Raw genomic sequence first — 18,618 nt, 5'->3', positions numbered from 1 at the left:
TAGCAAACAGTGTTGTAGTCTCTTTATACAATCCTGAACAAAGGCACAGGTTGTAAAAAAAATTTAATCAGCAATTCAAAAAAATATCTAAGCTATTGTTCTAAAGCACTGAATCATAGATTCGTTCAACAATAAAATTGTTAGTACCAAGCATCCCAACCTCTGTCAATAAACCCCAAGCTCAGGCTTGTTCAACATGCCACTACATACTGACTAAACTAGTGTTTGTCTACTTAGCCAGCTCAGGCTGATTATTTATCTTACTACAGAAAGATGCATTCAAATGTTTGCCAACAGCACCCTCACATTATCAGATATTGCAAAAACACTGTTATGAATGGCAACCATGGTATCCATCAAGGAGGATTTAGAGGCCGAGAACTGGTATATACTGTGTCTCTTAAAGGTACAATTTGTAAGATATTTGCAGTAAAATATCCCAAAACCACTAGGCTAGTGTTATATATTTTGTCCAGCTATTAACATATCTCTAATGTTTACAACTACTTGTAAATCATGAGAAAAGTCCTATTCTAAACAGTGACACGGGGCAGTGCAGTTACCTGTCAATGACGTTAGTAACCCTTTGTTACCACCTTTACTGACGTAGAAACCACATGACAACAGTGACTTGGATAAATGCGGAAGTTGCTTCGCGACAAACTTCATCTAGAAAGAGATGCCGATCTCGCTTGTGTTTTAATCGTCAGCAGTTGAGTAAAAGACAACAAATCCCATCATTCTACGCTCCTTCTTAGCATTATCAAACCACACGATTGTTATTGTTTTGGTAGTGCGCCCTCTCGTGGCAGGTCCTACCTTTAAGGGCCATTCACGTAGAACAATTTTAATTCATTTCAAAATGTGAGATATGAGGGCAAAAGAATGCAAGGTATACAGTAGAGACACTTTTTTAAAAGTTTAATTTCTTTTTACTGTCATGTGAAAAACTCAAGAGCAAAAGTCAAACGTGTCCAAATTTTTACAAATGGAAATGTGGTGCGATAGAATGGAAAAGGCCTGTGTGGACAGCTCTTATTATACAGATAATAGAACTGTATGATAAAATGTTTTTGCATATTTCTCAGTTCTTGGGTAGTGTCTGAAAATATCTCTTTTATTATGTTTGCTAATAACTTTTGAACCAAATAGACAGTAAACTTTTTCTCTAAAAATAAATAAATAAAATATTATCAGAGGTGCCGGATCCAGCTTGTTCCGGCACAAATTAAGCCCTGTATCTAAACAACAAAAATATCTGATAAATTCACGTTCAATAAAGCAAGTATATATGTGAGAAATAATATGCAAGTTATGTAATCAGATTACTTTTTTCAAGTAACTAGTAAAGTAAAGCATAACTTTTTAATTTACAAGAAAATATCTGAGTTACTTTTTCCAAAAAGTAACTAATTATGCATTACTTTCTATAAGAAATAACTAAGTAACATAATTAGTTACTTTTTTAGGGAGTAATGCAATATTGGAATGCATTACTTTTACAAGTAACTTTCCCCAACACTGATCATGATAAAGCCCCCTGGAACTTGAGTATTTGGGCATCCACAGAAGCTGAGGTACAGACACAGGTCTTAAAGCTTCAAACAACCCTGACATTTTTTTTTCTCTACATGTTATTTATAATATTATTTTAGTATTATTATTTACAATTATTTTTTTATTGATACATAACAGGGACAGAGTTTATACATATCTGCGTTATGCTCATGTCTAAACAACCATTAAATAAACTAGAAATGTAAAATAATGTTAACTGCAGTAAAGTGCAGAATAGGAAAAGAGGGACTTGAAATGAAATATGGGCTGCATTTTTTCAAAGCTGATACAATTGCTTCACATTATTAATAATTTTGGTGACCTCTCTTGGTAGAATTGTAGAATAAATGGCTACAATTATATGAGGAAATCTAAAATCAGTTACGGCATACTGTACAATTTATTTGAGTAAATTGTATAAATTTACTCAAATAAAAATAGACAGCAAATCAGACTCTTTATGAAACTCCAACTGTTACTTTTGAATTACTTGGTAAATGTTTGCTACTTTAAGGAATTCCTCAGACTTGGTAACTCTCGGCAAACATGATTTGTCTTGCTATTGCTGTCCCTCTCTCGTTCTCTCTCTTTCTGTTTATCTTTCAATCTGTTTGTTTCATGTAGGCTGTGATTGCACAATTTAAATTAATAGAAAACATAGACCTGCTTAATCATCAGGTTTCAGGGTATTTGAATGACAAAACCATTATCAGCCTATAAAGTATAAAAGGCAGCAGTCAGACAGACACCAACTGGACAGAATCCCACGAAGACTAGCAAACATGGGCAAGGTATGTATTGGGTGGCCTTAATCCAGTGGAGAAGAGCTGCCAAAAACAGCAAAATCTTCTATAAATGTATTAAATGCAAATAAACTTTATTTATTTATTTTTATGTGGAAACAGTCAATATGTTATAGGTAATTATATTAGAAACAAACTATAATACAAATACCAAATAAAAATATTCACATTTGATTTTCTTGGTAGATCATCTTCTACGAGGACAGGAACTTCCAGGGTCGCTCCTATGAGTGCAGCAGTGACTGCTCTGATATGTCTACCTACCTCAGCCGCTGTCACTCATGCAAAGTGGAGAGTGGCTGCTTTGTGGTCTATGACCGTCCTAACTACATGGGAAACCAGTTTTTTATGAGGAGGGGCGAGTATGCTGATTGCATGCGCATGGGAATGAGTGATGGCATCAGGTCCTGTCGCATGGTTCCTCAGGTGACAAAAAATTAAAAAATTAAAAATGAAATAAAATTCTAATATTTATTTTAATAATTAGTAATAATAATAGTTAAATGATTTGGCCTATTTGAAACACACTGTATTGAATCAGAAATGTATTCAATCAGACTGAATCAGTACATTTCATCTTACAGTACAGGGGACCCTATAGAATGAGGATCTACGAGAGGGAGAACTTCGGAGGTCAGATGTACGAGATGACTGATGACTGTGAATCCTTCATGGACCGTTATCGCATGTCCGACTGCCAGTCCTGCCATGTGATGGACGGCCACTGGCTCATGTATGAGCAGCCCCACTACAGAGGCAGGATGATATACTTCAGACCTGGAGAGTACAGGAGCTTCAGAGATATGGGCTACAGCAACACCAGATTCAGTTCTGTTAGAAGAATCATGGACTTGTGTTAAATTCATGGTCTGAAAACATAAATGATAATATAAGCAGAAACAATAAATTTCTCATGCATTTATTTTGTTGCGTTGGCCTGTTTTCACCACTTTGAGTTCCACCATTAGTGTCAATGTACCAAAAGTATTCAAACCAATGGAAAATAAACATATCAGTTTCATAGCATCAGTTATGTTTATAACATTTATGTCCAAATGAAGAAGCAGATCATTGTCTGCTGTGAATACTGTAGACTCAATCTATCATTATACATACTAAGGATTTTTTTTAAAGATTTATATTTTAATAATTCTAGTTAGATGTCATGCAGACAGATGAATGTTCATGCAGTGATATTACAGTCCTACTGACTGTGTTTCATTACCAAAATGCTTGTGGACGTCAGAGCAATGGCCTTGTGAGGAGCACTCAGGCATGTGCCTCAGCCGAATCAAGTTGTTGAGGTCCTTCCCCAGTCCTGTTTCTCTCTTCCTACTGTCCAGTCCAATAAAGGTAAAAAGCCTCCCAAAATATAACATAAAAGACATGGGCAAGAAAAGTATTGATTATTTTCATGTCTGCATGCATGTAAAACAATACTTGTGTACCTCAGTTTAAAGATTGTGTATACACGTCTGAATAATCGACCTGTCATACACACACACAAAAAAGGAACAATCTGACTAAATTGAATCGATTTATGTAGATCTATTTATGATGGAGATTATATCAGCTATTAAAAAGATTATACCAAATGAAAATAAAAGTTTTTGATCCTGTTGTGTTATGTATCAAGCGATTTTGTTAATTTAGCCTAATATGATACATCAAACAAAATTATTACAATTAAAGTAGGTTTGAACTAATGGATCTCCATGGTCTCTGTATATGACTTTCTGTTTTTATTTTAATCTCCCAGTCTTAAATGTAATATTTAAACAAACACCAATATAACAGTGAATAAACAAAAATAATCAAATAGGGCACTAGTAGGTCTTCAGTTACCAGTGTCCCCTTAAGGCTGATATGCTAAACGATATTAGTTTTAGGGCGAGTGAGACAGAGAGAAACTTACAAAACAAATTTTATTACTGAAATTTGTCTCTTTTATGTTTCAAATGTACATTAAATGACATATCAGTGGATCATGGTGGGAGCTTGATGCATGCGGCACCGGATGGGTACGCCGGTAGTTGGACGGAAAGGCCAAGAATGCTTGACCGGGAGGGCTCTTGCAGCCTTAGATGAGAGTTCAATACTCGCGCACGGACAGGCAAGCAACGGTGTTGGTTGAAAAAAAATGTTCATTCGACCATGAAGCTCTTCCAGCATCTGACGGGAGTTTAATACTCATGGCATCAGACGGGTAAACTCTGCCAGTAGTTAGTAGGAAAAGGTAAGGTTGCTCGACCGGAAGGCTCTCTCCGCATCTGACAGGAATTCATTACTCTGTATCAGATGGGTGAGCCCTGCCGGTAGTTGAAAGAGAAACATTTACTCCGCTTGCCACACTCTTGCAGCACCTGCCAGGGAGTTCAATACTTGGAGCAATTTGAGTTGTCTAAAGGAGATGCTATGAGGATTACTTTGCATAGTTGTTTAGCGAATCCAATAAGATTCTTCCAATAACGTCAGAAAATCTTGGTTCGGCTTGCCTTCGAAGGTAAGCATACAATGCAATAGAATTTCCTGTGTCAGTGTACCCCAAGTGCATTGACTGGATGTGTGGGCATAGCTTGGAAGTTGAGGTGATGTCAACTTTTGCCAGCCAAGTGCTAAGACCCAAGACTTTTTTTCTCCCTTTTCTTTTTCTCTCCATATCTATTGCATGATCATTGTTCTACGGTTGAGAAAGCGAATTCATCAAGAGCAATCAGGGTGATTATGCTTAAAAAAGGTAAATTATATGAAACTGACAGATCGATTAGGAGTTTCTAATCCCAGAATTTTCAGATTAGCCACTTCAATGGGCTAATGAGAAACCAAGAAGGCGGGGGTTCAAAGATGCTGATAATAAACCCTACTTTGATTCATGCCACCTGTCGGGGAAAGCTGAACAGGTTACTTTAGTGAAATACCTAAATGTATTGAAAAATGGCAACATTTGATGTCCACATTCAAGGATTTGTGATTGCTGTAGCATGCCTGACGTAAAGAATTGTCCAAATATTAAGAATAGTGTACATTCGAATTAAAGGTTTAGCCAAATGAGGATTAGATTGCACAATGACATGCACATGTAGAAACTATTGTCGGGACGTTAGTGCCCTTTGAAGGCTTTTGATATAATGTACATATACATTATATTGATTGTGATGCGTTATGTTGAGTTTGTTCAGTGGAACTGTATAATTAATTGCTTTCATACTTTACTTAAACTAATCATTACATTAAACTATAATCATCACATTGCGCAACAGTATCTGCACATCTCCAACGCAACAGTATCTGGTGGAACAGGCAGTGATATTGCTAAAAAATAAATTGTGATTGAATTGTGATGAAGTCGAGAGCTGTGAGAGAGATGAGCAGGGGCCGCGAAGGCTGCTTCCTCCTGCTTAACAGCGACCTCTGTGGCTCGGGGTGGAAAACTGAAGCCTGCGTTGCAGCCAGTCTGGCCATTGTTGTTTAGATTTAGTTTTTTTTTTTAGACTTCCCTAGCAACCATAAGAAGTTAAAAAGACATGCATTTTCCTCTTAACCACACAAGAAAGCAAGTACTGATAAATTAGCTAGAGCAGCAAGTTGGCTAGAGACTTAAGAGAGGTGTCTAGAAATACTCACATCACATGTGAATTAAGTTGCTAGTTCCACTTGGTCATTAATTATACTTGTTAGTTGTTTGATTGTTTACTTGTGGTAAACCCATAGACTGTAAAAAACATTATGCGCCTATAATTGTTAATCATTTAGGTACATGGTTGGTTTCATTTCTCGCAAATCAACCTTCCATCCGTTATCTGAGTGACGAGTAATTTAAAATACAGGAAAAAATAATAGCAAAAATTAAGGTTACATTTTAGCAATTTTACCTAAAAATTATTTTCAACAAGGCTTGTGTGCAGCTGGGCAATGAACCAAGGCGAGTTCAGGGCCTTGCGGTCTTTGCTTGATATATTGGCCGCCCTGCTGTTATGGATTTAGAGTAGGAGTGAGGTTGGCTGCTGCTGGGAGAAGAATGACTTAGATCGTATGGATCTGCTTGTTTACCTTCGCGAGGACTAAGCATGGGAATTAATCAGTGTTTGCCTCAGACTTAAATACAGTTAACTTCCCGATTGGAGGAATTGTTGGCATAAGCGAATGCCGAGGAAAATTGGAAGTGATGCCGGTAGAGGCGAGGTCAAGCCACGACGTCACCGAGAGCGCGTCGCTTGCCGAGCAGAACAGCAGCAGCCACACCTAAGTCCGGAGCTCGGCAGCGGTGTCTGTCAGAGAAGGAGCAATCCTGGGGCCAGCATATTGGCTGGATAACTGAAGAATCTCCGGTATATGTCTTGTCGTTTTATGGGAAAAGCTGAGTGTGACACGTAATGGCAAAAGGTGCAAACGGAATGCTGATAAACTGTCAGTGGATAGAGGTAAATCAGCAGTATTTATATTGTGGTACCGATTACTTGATTGTGGTCCACCGGTGTTGATTAGGCTAAGTATCTGACACGCTCCTCCCGAACCTTGTTATAGTAAAACATCCTTTGTTGGGAACCATTTGTCAAAGTACTCAAGATGCAACAGTTATTGGCATAAGGAGGAGCAACTAGCACAACTGTGACCATGGGCAAAGTAAGTTATGCAATCCAAAGTCACAACAACTCACAAACTAAAAATAAATAAATAAATAATAATAATAATAATAATAATAATAATAATAATAAAATGTGTGGATACATTTTTTAATTATGTAAAGTTATCTTTAAAAAATTTCAAATAGAAGTGATAAATGCAACTAATTCTCCTTATTAAAAAGTTTAAATTAATGAAATAATTACTTTGACTTTTCAGGTTATCTTCTATGAGGACAAGAACTTCCAGGGCCGCTCTTATGAGTGTACGAATGAGCGACTGTGCTGATTTCTCCTCTTACATGAGCCACTGTCTTGCAGAGTGGAGAGTGGATGCTGGATGATGTATGACCATCCCAACTACATGGGAAATCAGTATTTCTTTAGGAGGGGAGAGTATGCTGATTACATGTCTATGTTTGGAATGAATGAATGCATCAGGTCCTGCCGTGTTCCACAAACATTTGGATGCATTAGCAAATGTTATCATAACTTTAGTCTACGTGAAAGAGAAAACTTTTGAGCCTATTTACATTTGATCTCAGAAGTTCAGCCTGTTCAATTTAAATATATCTTAAATATAATTTATCTTCCACGACAGTACAGGGGATCCTACAGAATGAGGATCTACGAGAGGGAGAACTTCATGGGTCAGATGTATGAGATGATGGACGACTGTGACAGTATAATGGATCGCTACCACATGTCTCACTGCCAGTCCTGCCATGTGATAGATGGCCACTGGCTCATGTATGAGCAGCCCCACTACAGAGGCAGGATGTGGTACTTCAGGCCTGGAGAGTACAAGAGCTTCAGCAATATGGGAGGCATGAGATTCATGAGCATGAGGCACGTCATGGATTCATGTTACTAATGTTCCGATGATTTAATAAAATTGAATGAAATTTGTCTAAATTTATTCCAGGCTTTACTGTTTCTATATATATATATATACAGTTCCTTCCTCTAATATTGCCACCCTAGGAAAATATGATCAAAGGCAGCTGTGAAAATAAATGAATGAAAGAGCCATTTTTATATAGCACTTTTATTGTGTATTTCTATACACAATAGAAGCACACAAGCACACAAAGCACACAAAGCACTTTAAAGTCATTTTTGAGGTGGTCTCTCCTCAACTGCCACCAGTGTGCAGCATCCACTTTGATGATGTGATGGCAGCCACAGCAGAACAGTGTCTGTGTGCTCACCCCACACCATCTACAGTTGGAGAGGAGAGAGAGCAGTACAGCTAATTTAGTGAATGGGGATTATTTGGAGGTTGTGATTGACTAGGGCCAGTGGAGGGAATTTGGCCAGGACACCAGGGTTTCACCCCTACTATTTTATGATAAGTGCCATGGGATTTTAAATGACCACAGAGAGTCTGAACCTTGGTTTAATGTCTCATCAGAAGGATGGTGCTTTTTACAGAGTAGTGTCCCCGTCACTATACTGGGGCATTAGGACCCAGACAGACCACAGTATGAGCACTCCCTGCTGGTCTCACTAACCCCTCTTCCAGCAGCAACCTAGTTTTCCCAGTAGGTTGCGGAGTTGCGGCTAAATTTGCATACATCTAAATAAGTAAATCGTTTGGATCTTTCATTTTTTTTTTTTAAAAATCACAAAATTCTAACCTTTCATTGAAGTAAACAATTGAAAGTGGGGGGAACAAATATCATGAAATAAATGTTTTTCCTCCAATGCACGTTGGCCACAATTATTGGCACCCCTAGAAATTATATTCCCATTCAAATTTGTTAGCACACCAGGGTGACTAGGAGCATGAAATTGGATTATAAATATGAGTAACACAATTAAAGAGTTAGTTCACCCCAAAATGAAAATTATGTCATTGATGACTCACCCTCATGTCTTTCCAAACGACCTCTGTTCATCTTCGGAACACAGTTTAAGATATTTTAAATTTAGTCTGAGAGCTTTCTGTCCCTCCATTGAAAATGTATGTACGGTATACTGTCCATGTCCAGAGAGGTAATAATAACATCTTCAAAGTAGTCCATGTGACATCAGAGGGTCAGTTAGAATTTGTTGAAGCATCGAAAATAAATTTTGTTCCAAAAATAACAAAAACTATGACTTTATTCAGCATTGTTTTCTCTTCTGGTTTGTTGTGAGCACGTTCACAACACTGCAGTGTAGTGATGTCCGGTTCACAAACAAATCAGGCTCGGCTCGGTGTTCATCTTCAGTTCTCTCTTCACAGCAACTCAGTCAGTGTAGTGTTTGAGTAAATTAATTACTATGGGGTACTGGTTTATTTTAACTCAGAGGGAGTGTGAGCCACATTTAAAAAGTTAACAGTTTAAGTAATTTGTGGATTAATGCTTATTGGAGATGCGAACCATTTCAAGCGATTCAGTTTGATTTGTGTGAACTGGTTCATGAAGATATGGTTAAATCTCCTACTCCTACTTAGGATGTTGGCGTCCACTCCTGCTCCTCCAGAGGTGGTGGCATTTGCCCCAGAGCCTGCTCTAGTTCACAAGTCCATTTCAGAGCCCACTCCAAACATTGAATCTGTTGGTGCCACCCTCTCACCATTTTCAATGTCCCTGTTTGCCTACCTGCCTTGTTTGTTACTATAGTTACCATCATTAGTTACTATAGCAATTCATTAGCTCCTTCCCCTTGTTGACATATATTTATTTCTTTGTCTAATCTTGTGCATTTTCTGAGTTTTACGTGTTTGGTTCCCTCCTGTTCATGGTTTCAGTCATTCTGGTTCCTGTTAATTCCTTTAACAAAGCTCATCTGCATTTGGATCCTCTCACATTCGTTGCTGAATTTTACCAAGCATAACACAATCACACTACTCTGACTCACTACAAAACACCCTGACTTATATGGCATTTTTCCATTGCATGGTACGGTTCGGTATTGTTCACTTTTGGTTTTTTTTTCCACAGGGTTCATTACCTAGTACATTTTTAGTACCACCTCTGTTGAGGTTCCAAGTGAACCGTACCATTACCAAAATGTGACGTGTAAACTCTGTTGATCAAAGATTGGCTGGAGAGTATCGTCACTACCTGCCTCACTGAACTTGCAACACAAACACGAAAGAACCAATAGATTTAAATCAGCACAGCCAGCGAAGGAAGAACTGTTTTGAACAAGTAGACATTTTTTTTAACAACCAAAAAAAAAATTCTTTTGAGGAAGTACAGACGTTCCTCTCGTTGATAGCAGAGGAGTGGATCCAGCTGTAGCTGGATGGGGCAACGTGGATGTAATAATAAAACTTCCTATTAATCGGGAAGAAGGAGGCGGGAACCGGCGCACAATCAAACAGAAACTTTAATAATCACAAATAAACACAAAACAGCGCATCAGCCCCTCACGGACGAATGATGCGCGAAAATAAAAGCAAACACAACTAAAAGCCCAGGCCTGGTCCTCTCTCGTCCTTCACGGTCGTCGCTCCAGTTTTATATCCTTCCATCTCCTACGTGGGACTCAAGACCGGTGGTGGGTCGCAGGTGCAGCTCATCTCCAATCACTACACCTGGCCTCACTCCTCGTTCCCACGTCTCTCGGCCCCGCCCCACTCGTCACAGTGGAATGAAAAGATTTGTGATATACAAGTTATATAGATATATAACTATAATGATATACGAATAATCCTACCCACTCTAAAGTGATACTAAACTGCAGTGGAAACGCTAACTAAGTCGAGGCAAACCATACTGAGCCATGCTGAGCTGAGTCGTACCATGCAGTGGAAAAGCTTATTAGTTCCACTGACTTCATATACATGTGAATGCCGGAGAATGAATGCACAAGCTACTGCAAAGAAGTCTCACATGTCACTGCATTCCAAAAAATATAGTTTAGGGCACTCTGAGCTGCAGAGTCGTATCTCATGGAGACATGACAAACAGAAGATTGCTATGTCACAGTATGACCTTGACAAACATTAGGGGAACACAGTTATAAGCTTTGTATCATCTGAAAGAATTTCAGGTTTATCTGGATATCTGGGACATACTAGCATTATCTGTTGCCCAGACTGATTTGGCCTCTAACCATAAGTTGACATTCCCCTCACAAAAGTGGAGATGATGGGGAGAATGATAAGCTCCTGTGTGAGGAAATGGTTAGGTGTTCCAAGATGCCTAATGTTGTTTTTCCACTGCATGGTATGGCTCGGTACGGTTCACTTTTGGGGGGTTAACCACTGGGTACGGTACCTGGTACTTTTTTTAGTTCCAAGTTGAAGCTCTTATTGAACTGTACCATTACAAAACGTGACGTGTAAACTCTGCTGAGCTGTAATGAATAATCCCGCCCACTCTAAAGAGATACTAAACTGCAGTGGAAAAACAAACGTTGGAAGTCTGACATTAGAATGAGGCAGCAAGGCATGCTAAAACTGTTACTCAAACCCAGTAATAACAATTGACAAACTGAAGAGCAAAGAGAAACAGTTGGAGGGAATTGTAGGAGATGGATTCAAGTAGAATCAACTTCCTGCTCAGAACAGCCTATGAAGTCCCACCCTCACCCAAAAACCTCCAGTATTTGTTAGGGGAAGACCAATCATGTCCTCTATGTTTATCATAAATAAAGGTGTTGTTATTATTATCTTCTGCTTCAGTCAGACACATCCTTTCTGGTTGAAAGGTAAGCCTGTCTCCAGGGAGGTACACAATGAGACACAACCAATTGCCAAAATGCCTGGCTGCAGCAACTGAGGCCAATGCCCTGCTCTCCAGAACACCAAACACCAACCAGGCAGTGCTATTCACCTGGGAAGGGCAGAAGGTATATGGAAAGCTTCCTCCATTGACAAGGGCTGTACATCTCAAAGGAATCCGCGACTGGAAAATGTTGTCTGATGTGGGTCAACAACTCATAGTATGGAGCCAAAAGAGTCTCAATAAAGATAAATGCACACACTACATTCACATATGCACACACAGGATTCATACATGCACACACATGATTCATAAATACACACACAGGATACACAAATGCGCACAAAATTTACAAATGCTCACACAAAATTTAAAAAGCACAGAAGATTCAGAAATGCATACAAAATTCAGAAATGCACACAAAATTCAGAAATACACACACAATTCAGAAATGCAAACAATATTTACAAATGCACTCAAGATTCACAAATGCACAGGACAAGATTCAGAAATGTATTTCTGTTGATCACACACATATATCTTGATTTACAAACTGCTTGCAGTCTGTGAACTTTGAGACTCCTCTGACTTGGCTTGACACACAAATGCTTTTTTTTTAAACAGGGAATTTTCAGCAACCAATCAGATATCTCCATTCTTTTAGCCAATCACAAGAACGCACTCGAAGTGGGGGATTGTTTACTTATAAGCCAATCACATGAACGCGTTTACACAGCGCCATATGCCTGTGGTGCAGCATATTATAGCCTACTTATTTATGCAATTGTATGAAAATACAGATGTTTAGATTACAATTCAGGTTTTTTTTTTTTTTTTTTTTTACAAAATATTAATTTAAAAATGTCTCAATACATATAGCCCAGTGACTGCAGAAAAAAAGGTTAACCATGGATTCATAAATTTGCAATAGGCAATTATTTCATTTTATTGAAATATTTTAATGAAAGTAAAAAAAAAAGTTGACACCTTTTTGAATATTTAAATATATCTAAATATTCTTTTGGATGCAATATAGAAGTCACATTAATTACAATATTCAGTCCCTACATGAAGAGAGAGTCAGTGGTCCACTGTGAGAGGAAAGTGACTCTCCAGCTGCACAAAGTGGGTCTCCAGCTGTGTGAGGAAGGTGAGTTGTTTGCTTAGGAAAGTGAATTGATTTCTTTGTGAGGAAAGTGAATCGTTCGCTCAACTTCGCTGTGTGAGGAAAGTGAATCGTTCGCTGAGGAAAGTGAGTCGTTCGCTGCGTGACTCGTGAGGAAAGTGAGTCATTCGCTGCGAGAGGAAAGTGACTCTCCGGCTGCGGAAAGTGAGTCTCCTGCTGCACAAAGTGGGTGTCCGCCTGCGCAAAATGAGTCGCCAGCTGCGTGAGGTAAGTGAGTCCTTCGCTGAGGAAAGTGAGTCTTTCGCTGCTTGAGGAAAGTGAATCGTTCACTGAGGAAAGTGAGTCGTTAGCTGATTGGCTTATAAGTAAACAATCCCCCACATTGGGTGCATTCTTGTGATTGGCTAAAACAAGGGAGATATCTGATTGGTTGCAAATCATTCCCTGTTTATAAAAATGCATTTGTGTGTTGAGCCAAGTCAGGGGAGTCTCAAAATTCACACACAAATGCAGTGAAGTTCACAGACTGCAAGCAGTTTTGTAAATCAAGATATATGTGTTTGTGCATCAGAAATACATTTCTGAATCTTGTCCTGTGCATTTGTGAATCTTGAGTGCATTTGTAAATATTGTTTGCATTCTGAATTGTGTGTGTATTTCTGAATTTTGTGTGCATTTCTGAATTTTGTATGCATTTGTGAATCTTCTGTGCTTTTTAAATTTTGTGTGTGCATTTGTGAATTTTGTGCGCATTTGTGTATCCTGTGTGTGCATGTATGAATCCTATGTGTGCATATGTGAATGCAGTGTGTGCATTTATCATTATTGACACTCTTTTGGCTCCATACTTTGTGGCAAAATCGAACATCAGGCTGCTGAAAGACCTGGGAATCCACAGCCAAGCCCTGAACCAGACCATCAAAGAAATAGAAGCTACTGCAAAACATTGCAGTCAGTGGCTCTGGATCAGGTGTAAAAATCACAGTTCAGCCCCAAGATAATGGGAACATGTCACTGGGGTAGGCCTGCCTCTGCAGAGGGTGTATTATAAAAGACAAAACACCAGAAGACATAAATGTATACAAATGATGATGTGTCCCTTACATCAACTAAGTGCCCCTGGCATCTACTAATGGTTGGCACATTTTGGCTTTAGTGCAGTGCAAGACACTTGTGTAGCCAGTATTCTAGCTTTGTGTCAAGTCTGTGACATGTAGCTTGATCTACAGTGCTACAGTGTTCCATTTCTGGATGCTGTAGAACACTATAGAATGTAAATCAATTATTTTATATAAACAAGAAAAGGTATAGTACTCAAGGTTATTATAATTGTGCAATAAATGGGGATGTTGACACATTAAAAAAGCTTTAGTAGTCTTTGACTTTAGATTTTATTAGACTGCACATTTGAAAACATGGAATATTTGGCTATATATTCCGATACATTTGGGTATAAGTACATAATAGGGGCAAGAAAGAGAGTTGGAAACTACAGGTCTATATGGATAGATTCTTCATTACTAATATACAAACCCAAACAAACCTATGATCAAAACACACTGACCAGACACAACATTAAAATCACCTGCCCAATACAGTACAGGTCCACCTTGTGCTGCAAAAACAGGTCTGATGTGTAGAGGTATGGACTCCATATGACCTCTGAACATGCACCACGAATGTTATCTGGTGGCAAGCAGAGATGTATAAAGTACTAGAGAACCATACTTGAGTAAAAGTACAAGTGCTCTATCAAAAAAGTGACTTGAGTAGAAGTAGAAGTGCTCTTTAAGCACCACACTTAAGTAGAAGTACTAAAGTATTCAACATTTTTTGTACTTAAGTATTGCAAGTAGTCTATTTTAAAATTTACTACTCAAGTACTGAAAGTAAAAGTAGAAGTATTGTGTTATGTAGCTATTAAAGAAAATAGTCAAAAGTTTGAACATATTGTTTTTACTATTTCAAATGATTAACCTAAAAGACAATCACAATTCCTTTGACTGTAACTTCTTGTAAACAAAAAACAGTTACTAGGGTTAGTTAGCCCAATTTGCAAAATGATTTCATTAATAACTTACCCTCATGTTGTTTCAAACCCGTAAGACATCAGAGGGTCATTTAGAATTTTTTGAAGCATCGAAAATACATTTTGGTCCAAAAATAGCAAAAAACTACGACTTTATTCAGCATTGTCTTCTCTTCCGTGTCTGTTGTAAGACAGTTAAAAACAAAGCAGTTTGTGATATCTGGTTCGCGAACCAATCATTCGATGTAACCGGATCTTTTTGAAACAGTCCACCAAACCGAACTGAATCGTTTTAAACAGTTCGCGTCTCCAATACGCATTAATCCACAGATGAATTAAGCTCAGGGGCGATTCTAAGATTTTCATTTTAGGGGGGCTCAGCCCCCAATAAGGGTATGATTAAAAAATATTATTTGACTATTAGGGTAGGGTTGTATACTACTAACCTTATTGCAATCCACTATTCCATTGTATTTCCTGTATTTCATATATGGGAGTAGGAGTACTGACTGAGCCATATATAACACTGTAAAAAAAACTAATAGTTTTTTAGATGTGACCAGTCACTGGAAAATTTTGAATTGGGAATGTAGATTTATTTATTTTTTTTACAATAAAGACTAACTGATTCAGTATTAGGACATTCATGTTTATCCTTTGATGATACCACTGCTTTTTCTTATGAAATGTACGTGGAAATCGGCAGAATATTAAAACAACATAAGGGTTCAATGACTGCAATGAATCTTGGGAACACAGTGGTATTGTGTGTGTGTGTGTGTGAGGCTGTCTGTTCTATTCTCACCTGACTGTTGCTCATTTGCAGACCTACTCCCGCACGACAAAAAAATGTTGTATATCCATCTACAATGAAATATAAATTATTATATTTTTTTATTATTATTATTATACATTTTTAGCTTTTTAGCCTTTATAATCAACAATACGGTTGGTTATACATCAAGTCAGCCCCTGAAAATGTATTTCATTTCAAATCATTTAACTAACCAGCTAATAATCATTAAGAATATAGACAAAACATGTATTAATGTAATTGTCTATTGGCAATATGTTTAATCTGTTCTATATTTATTTCAATTTATTAAAAATAACACCATTATCAATTTGCCACTTCTATAACTCAATTACTTAAAAAAAAAAAAAAAAAAAAAAAAAAAAAAAAAAATCACAGATCCCTTTACTCTTACTCTAATATATGTATCATGATACACTAATGATTCATTATTACTTAATACAAAATTATATTTAATAATAGAAAACAAAATAACTCCACATGATGTTTCTCTCTCTGTGCCATTTAGTGCTTTCAGACAATGATGTGTGTCGTTAATAATTTCGTTTGCATGGCTGCATAATGTAATGCCGAAATACACAATAATATGTTTTCAATTTTAAAAAGTAAATTAAAATAAATCATGATCGTTTTCTAAAGTATGTTTTCATGGGTGTTAATCGCTTCATTTTTGTTGGAAGAAAAAACAACTGTCACACTGTGATAAAGGTTGAAAGTGAACGCAGCGAAGACGTATTGGTATTGGATGCGAGAACACACACACACACACACACACACACGCACACGCACACACACACACACGCACACGCACACACACACACACACACACACACACACACCTTGTACTCTCTGATGTTCGCTCTGCTCGGCGCCCCTGTGGATTGAAAAACGCGCTGAATCCATGCAGACTCAGATCAGGGGAGGAGCCGGAACTTGATGCAGCTTGCCACCGTCTCAAATGAGTTTTTAAAGGGGACTGAAGCGATCACTAATTAATTAATCAAATAATTTTTAGGGGGGCTGGGCATAAGTTTAGGGGGGCTGAAGCCTAGCCTAGCCTAGCCTAGCGACGCCCCTGATTAAGCTGTTAACTTGTTTAATGTTTCTGACACTCCCTCTGAGTTAAAACAAACCAATATCCCGGAGTAATTCATTGACTCAAACAGTACACTGACTGAACTGATGTGAAGAGAGAACTGAAGATGAACACCGAGCCGAGCCAGATAATGACTCGTTCACGAGTCAAGAACCGTTTCTGTCAGACGCGTCCGATTCATGAACCGAGGAGCTGATGATACTGAGCATGTGTGATTTAGCGTGAAGCAAACCGACACACAGAGCGTCTGGAACCGAACTGATTCTTTTGGTGATTTATTCTGAACTGATTCTGTTATGAGCCCATGTGCAGTCAACGCCAATGACGCCATTGCATCGAGCGCAAAAGAATCGGTGAACTGTTTTCTTCAACTGGTTTATTGAATCGAACTGTCAGAAAGAACTAGCGTTACTGGTCATCCGAAAACCGATGCAACCGGTTCTTGACTCGTGAACGAGTCATTATCTGGCTCGGCTCGGTGTTCATCTCTCTCTTCACAGCAGTTCAGTCAGCACGCGCAGTCTCGCTTGATTCGCTCAATGATGTGCCAGCGTCATCAAACCTCTCATCTACAGTTCTGGCAGTGGTTTGTAATGGAATGATTCGTAACCTTTTTATAATTGTAACGAGTAACGATGCAGCACATAAAAAAAATATCGGAGTAAAAGTATTAAACTCAGCGAAAATATGTACCGAAGTAAAAGTGGAAGTAGGAGAAAAAAATAATACTCTAGTAAAGTACAGATACCGCCTTTTAGTACTTAAGTACAGTAGTGAAGTAGTTCTACTTCGTTACTATACATCTCTGGTGGCAAGTCATTAGCAGCAGACCATTTAGGTCCTGCAAGTTGGGAGGTGGGGCCTCCATGAATCGAATTTATTTGTACAGCACATCCTTTAGATGGTGAATCAGGCTGAGAGCTGGGGAATTTGGAGGCCAGGACAACACATTGAATAATTGTCAACTGTCATTTTCTAATTATTGCATAATGGGAATAAACACATGGCTTGCTGTTTTGAAGATGCTTTGATCCTGTTGTCTAACAATCACTATTTGGTCCTTGTCAAAGTCACTTTATGCTTTTTCCTGCTTTCAAACACATAAGATTCAAGAACTGACTGCCTTCTTGCTGCCTAATATATCCCAAACCTCTGACAGGTGCCATTCTCATGATATACTGTAATATTTTTCTTTTCAGCTGTCAGTGGCTTTAATGTTGTGGCTGATCAGTGTATATAAATACTGTATATAATAATGTAAAATAGGTAGTGGTAACATAGTAACCATATGATGCAGTTGACTGCATTCAATTATTTTTTAAATAAAATAAAATATATATTTACAAATCAATTTCTACATTGATTTCAATTCTACAATTTATATTACATAATTTTCATTGACACTTTCAGTCCTGATTGGACAAGATGTGTTTCAAGAATTTTTTATCACTCCATGTCTGTTCTGTGCTCAACTTAGAGTACACGAGGACTGCAGAGTGAATGCAGACAACAATTATGTAATTTGTGCCTTAAAGGTTCTATTTCACCAGTGAAAAGTGTGCAAAAAATGAAGTGGAGGTGGAAAAACCCACATTCAGTACACACCTACTGTACATTATGTGCTAATCAGATAAAATTCTTACCACAAAAAAGACATTAAAAGGTTGGCACATTTGACATTTATATTTGAATCTACAGCATTTGTACAAATATTTTTGTACATTACACCCACAAAGGTAGGGTTAAAGGTATTCTGAAGAACAATTGAAAGGATAATTACAAAAGCATGTATGTTGGTCCTGTGATGGTCTCCATGCCAACTTGCACAGTCAGGAATTGACTAACAATAGAGGCCCTATAGTCTTTAGTCTTGGTCTAGTATAAAAGGACAGGTGACAGCAGTCAGC

At 38.0% G+C, this 18,618-nt stretch overlaps 1 protein-coding gene and 1 pseudogene across 1 annotated transcript; both read left to right on the top strand.

Moving 5' to 3' along the window:
* Positions 1 to 2,339: 2,339 nt before the first annotated feature.
* Positions 2,340 to 3,282, top strand: LOC128019353 (gamma-crystallin M3-like). Its single transcript, XM_052605329.1, has 3 exons — positions 2,340 to 2,348; positions 2,547 to 2,786; positions 2,945 to 3,282. The coding sequence occupies exons 1-3, from the start codon at positions 2,340 to 2,342 to the stop codon at positions 3,218 to 3,220; spliced, it is 525 nt and encodes a 174-aa protein (XP_052461289.1). The 3' UTR covers positions 3,221 to 3,282.
* Positions 3,283 to 6,974: 3,692 nt separating this feature from the next.
* On the top strand, positions 6,975 to 7,856 carry LOC128019352 (gamma-crystallin M2-like; annotated as a pseudogene).
* Positions 7,857 to 18,618: the final 10,762 nt, after the last annotated feature.

Source organism: Carassius gibelio, chromosome A9, assembly GCF_023724105.1.
Source record: "Carassius gibelio isolate Cgi1373 ecotype wild population from Czech Republic chromosome A9, carGib1.2-hapl.c, whole genome shotgun sequence".
Classification (NCBI taxonomy): Eukaryota; Metazoa; Chordata; class Actinopteri; order Cypriniformes; family Cyprinidae; genus Carassius; species Carassius gibelio.
Note: the sequence above shows the minus strand (reverse complement) of the source record. Positions and strands in the feature narration are given on the sequence as shown.

Coding starts and splice junctions, on each gene's coding strand:
- LOC128019353 (XM_052605329.1), top strand. Junction 2,787..2,944: donor CCTGTCGCATGGTTCCTCAG/GTGACAAAAAAT, acceptor TTCATCTTACAG/TACAGGGGACCCTATAGAAT.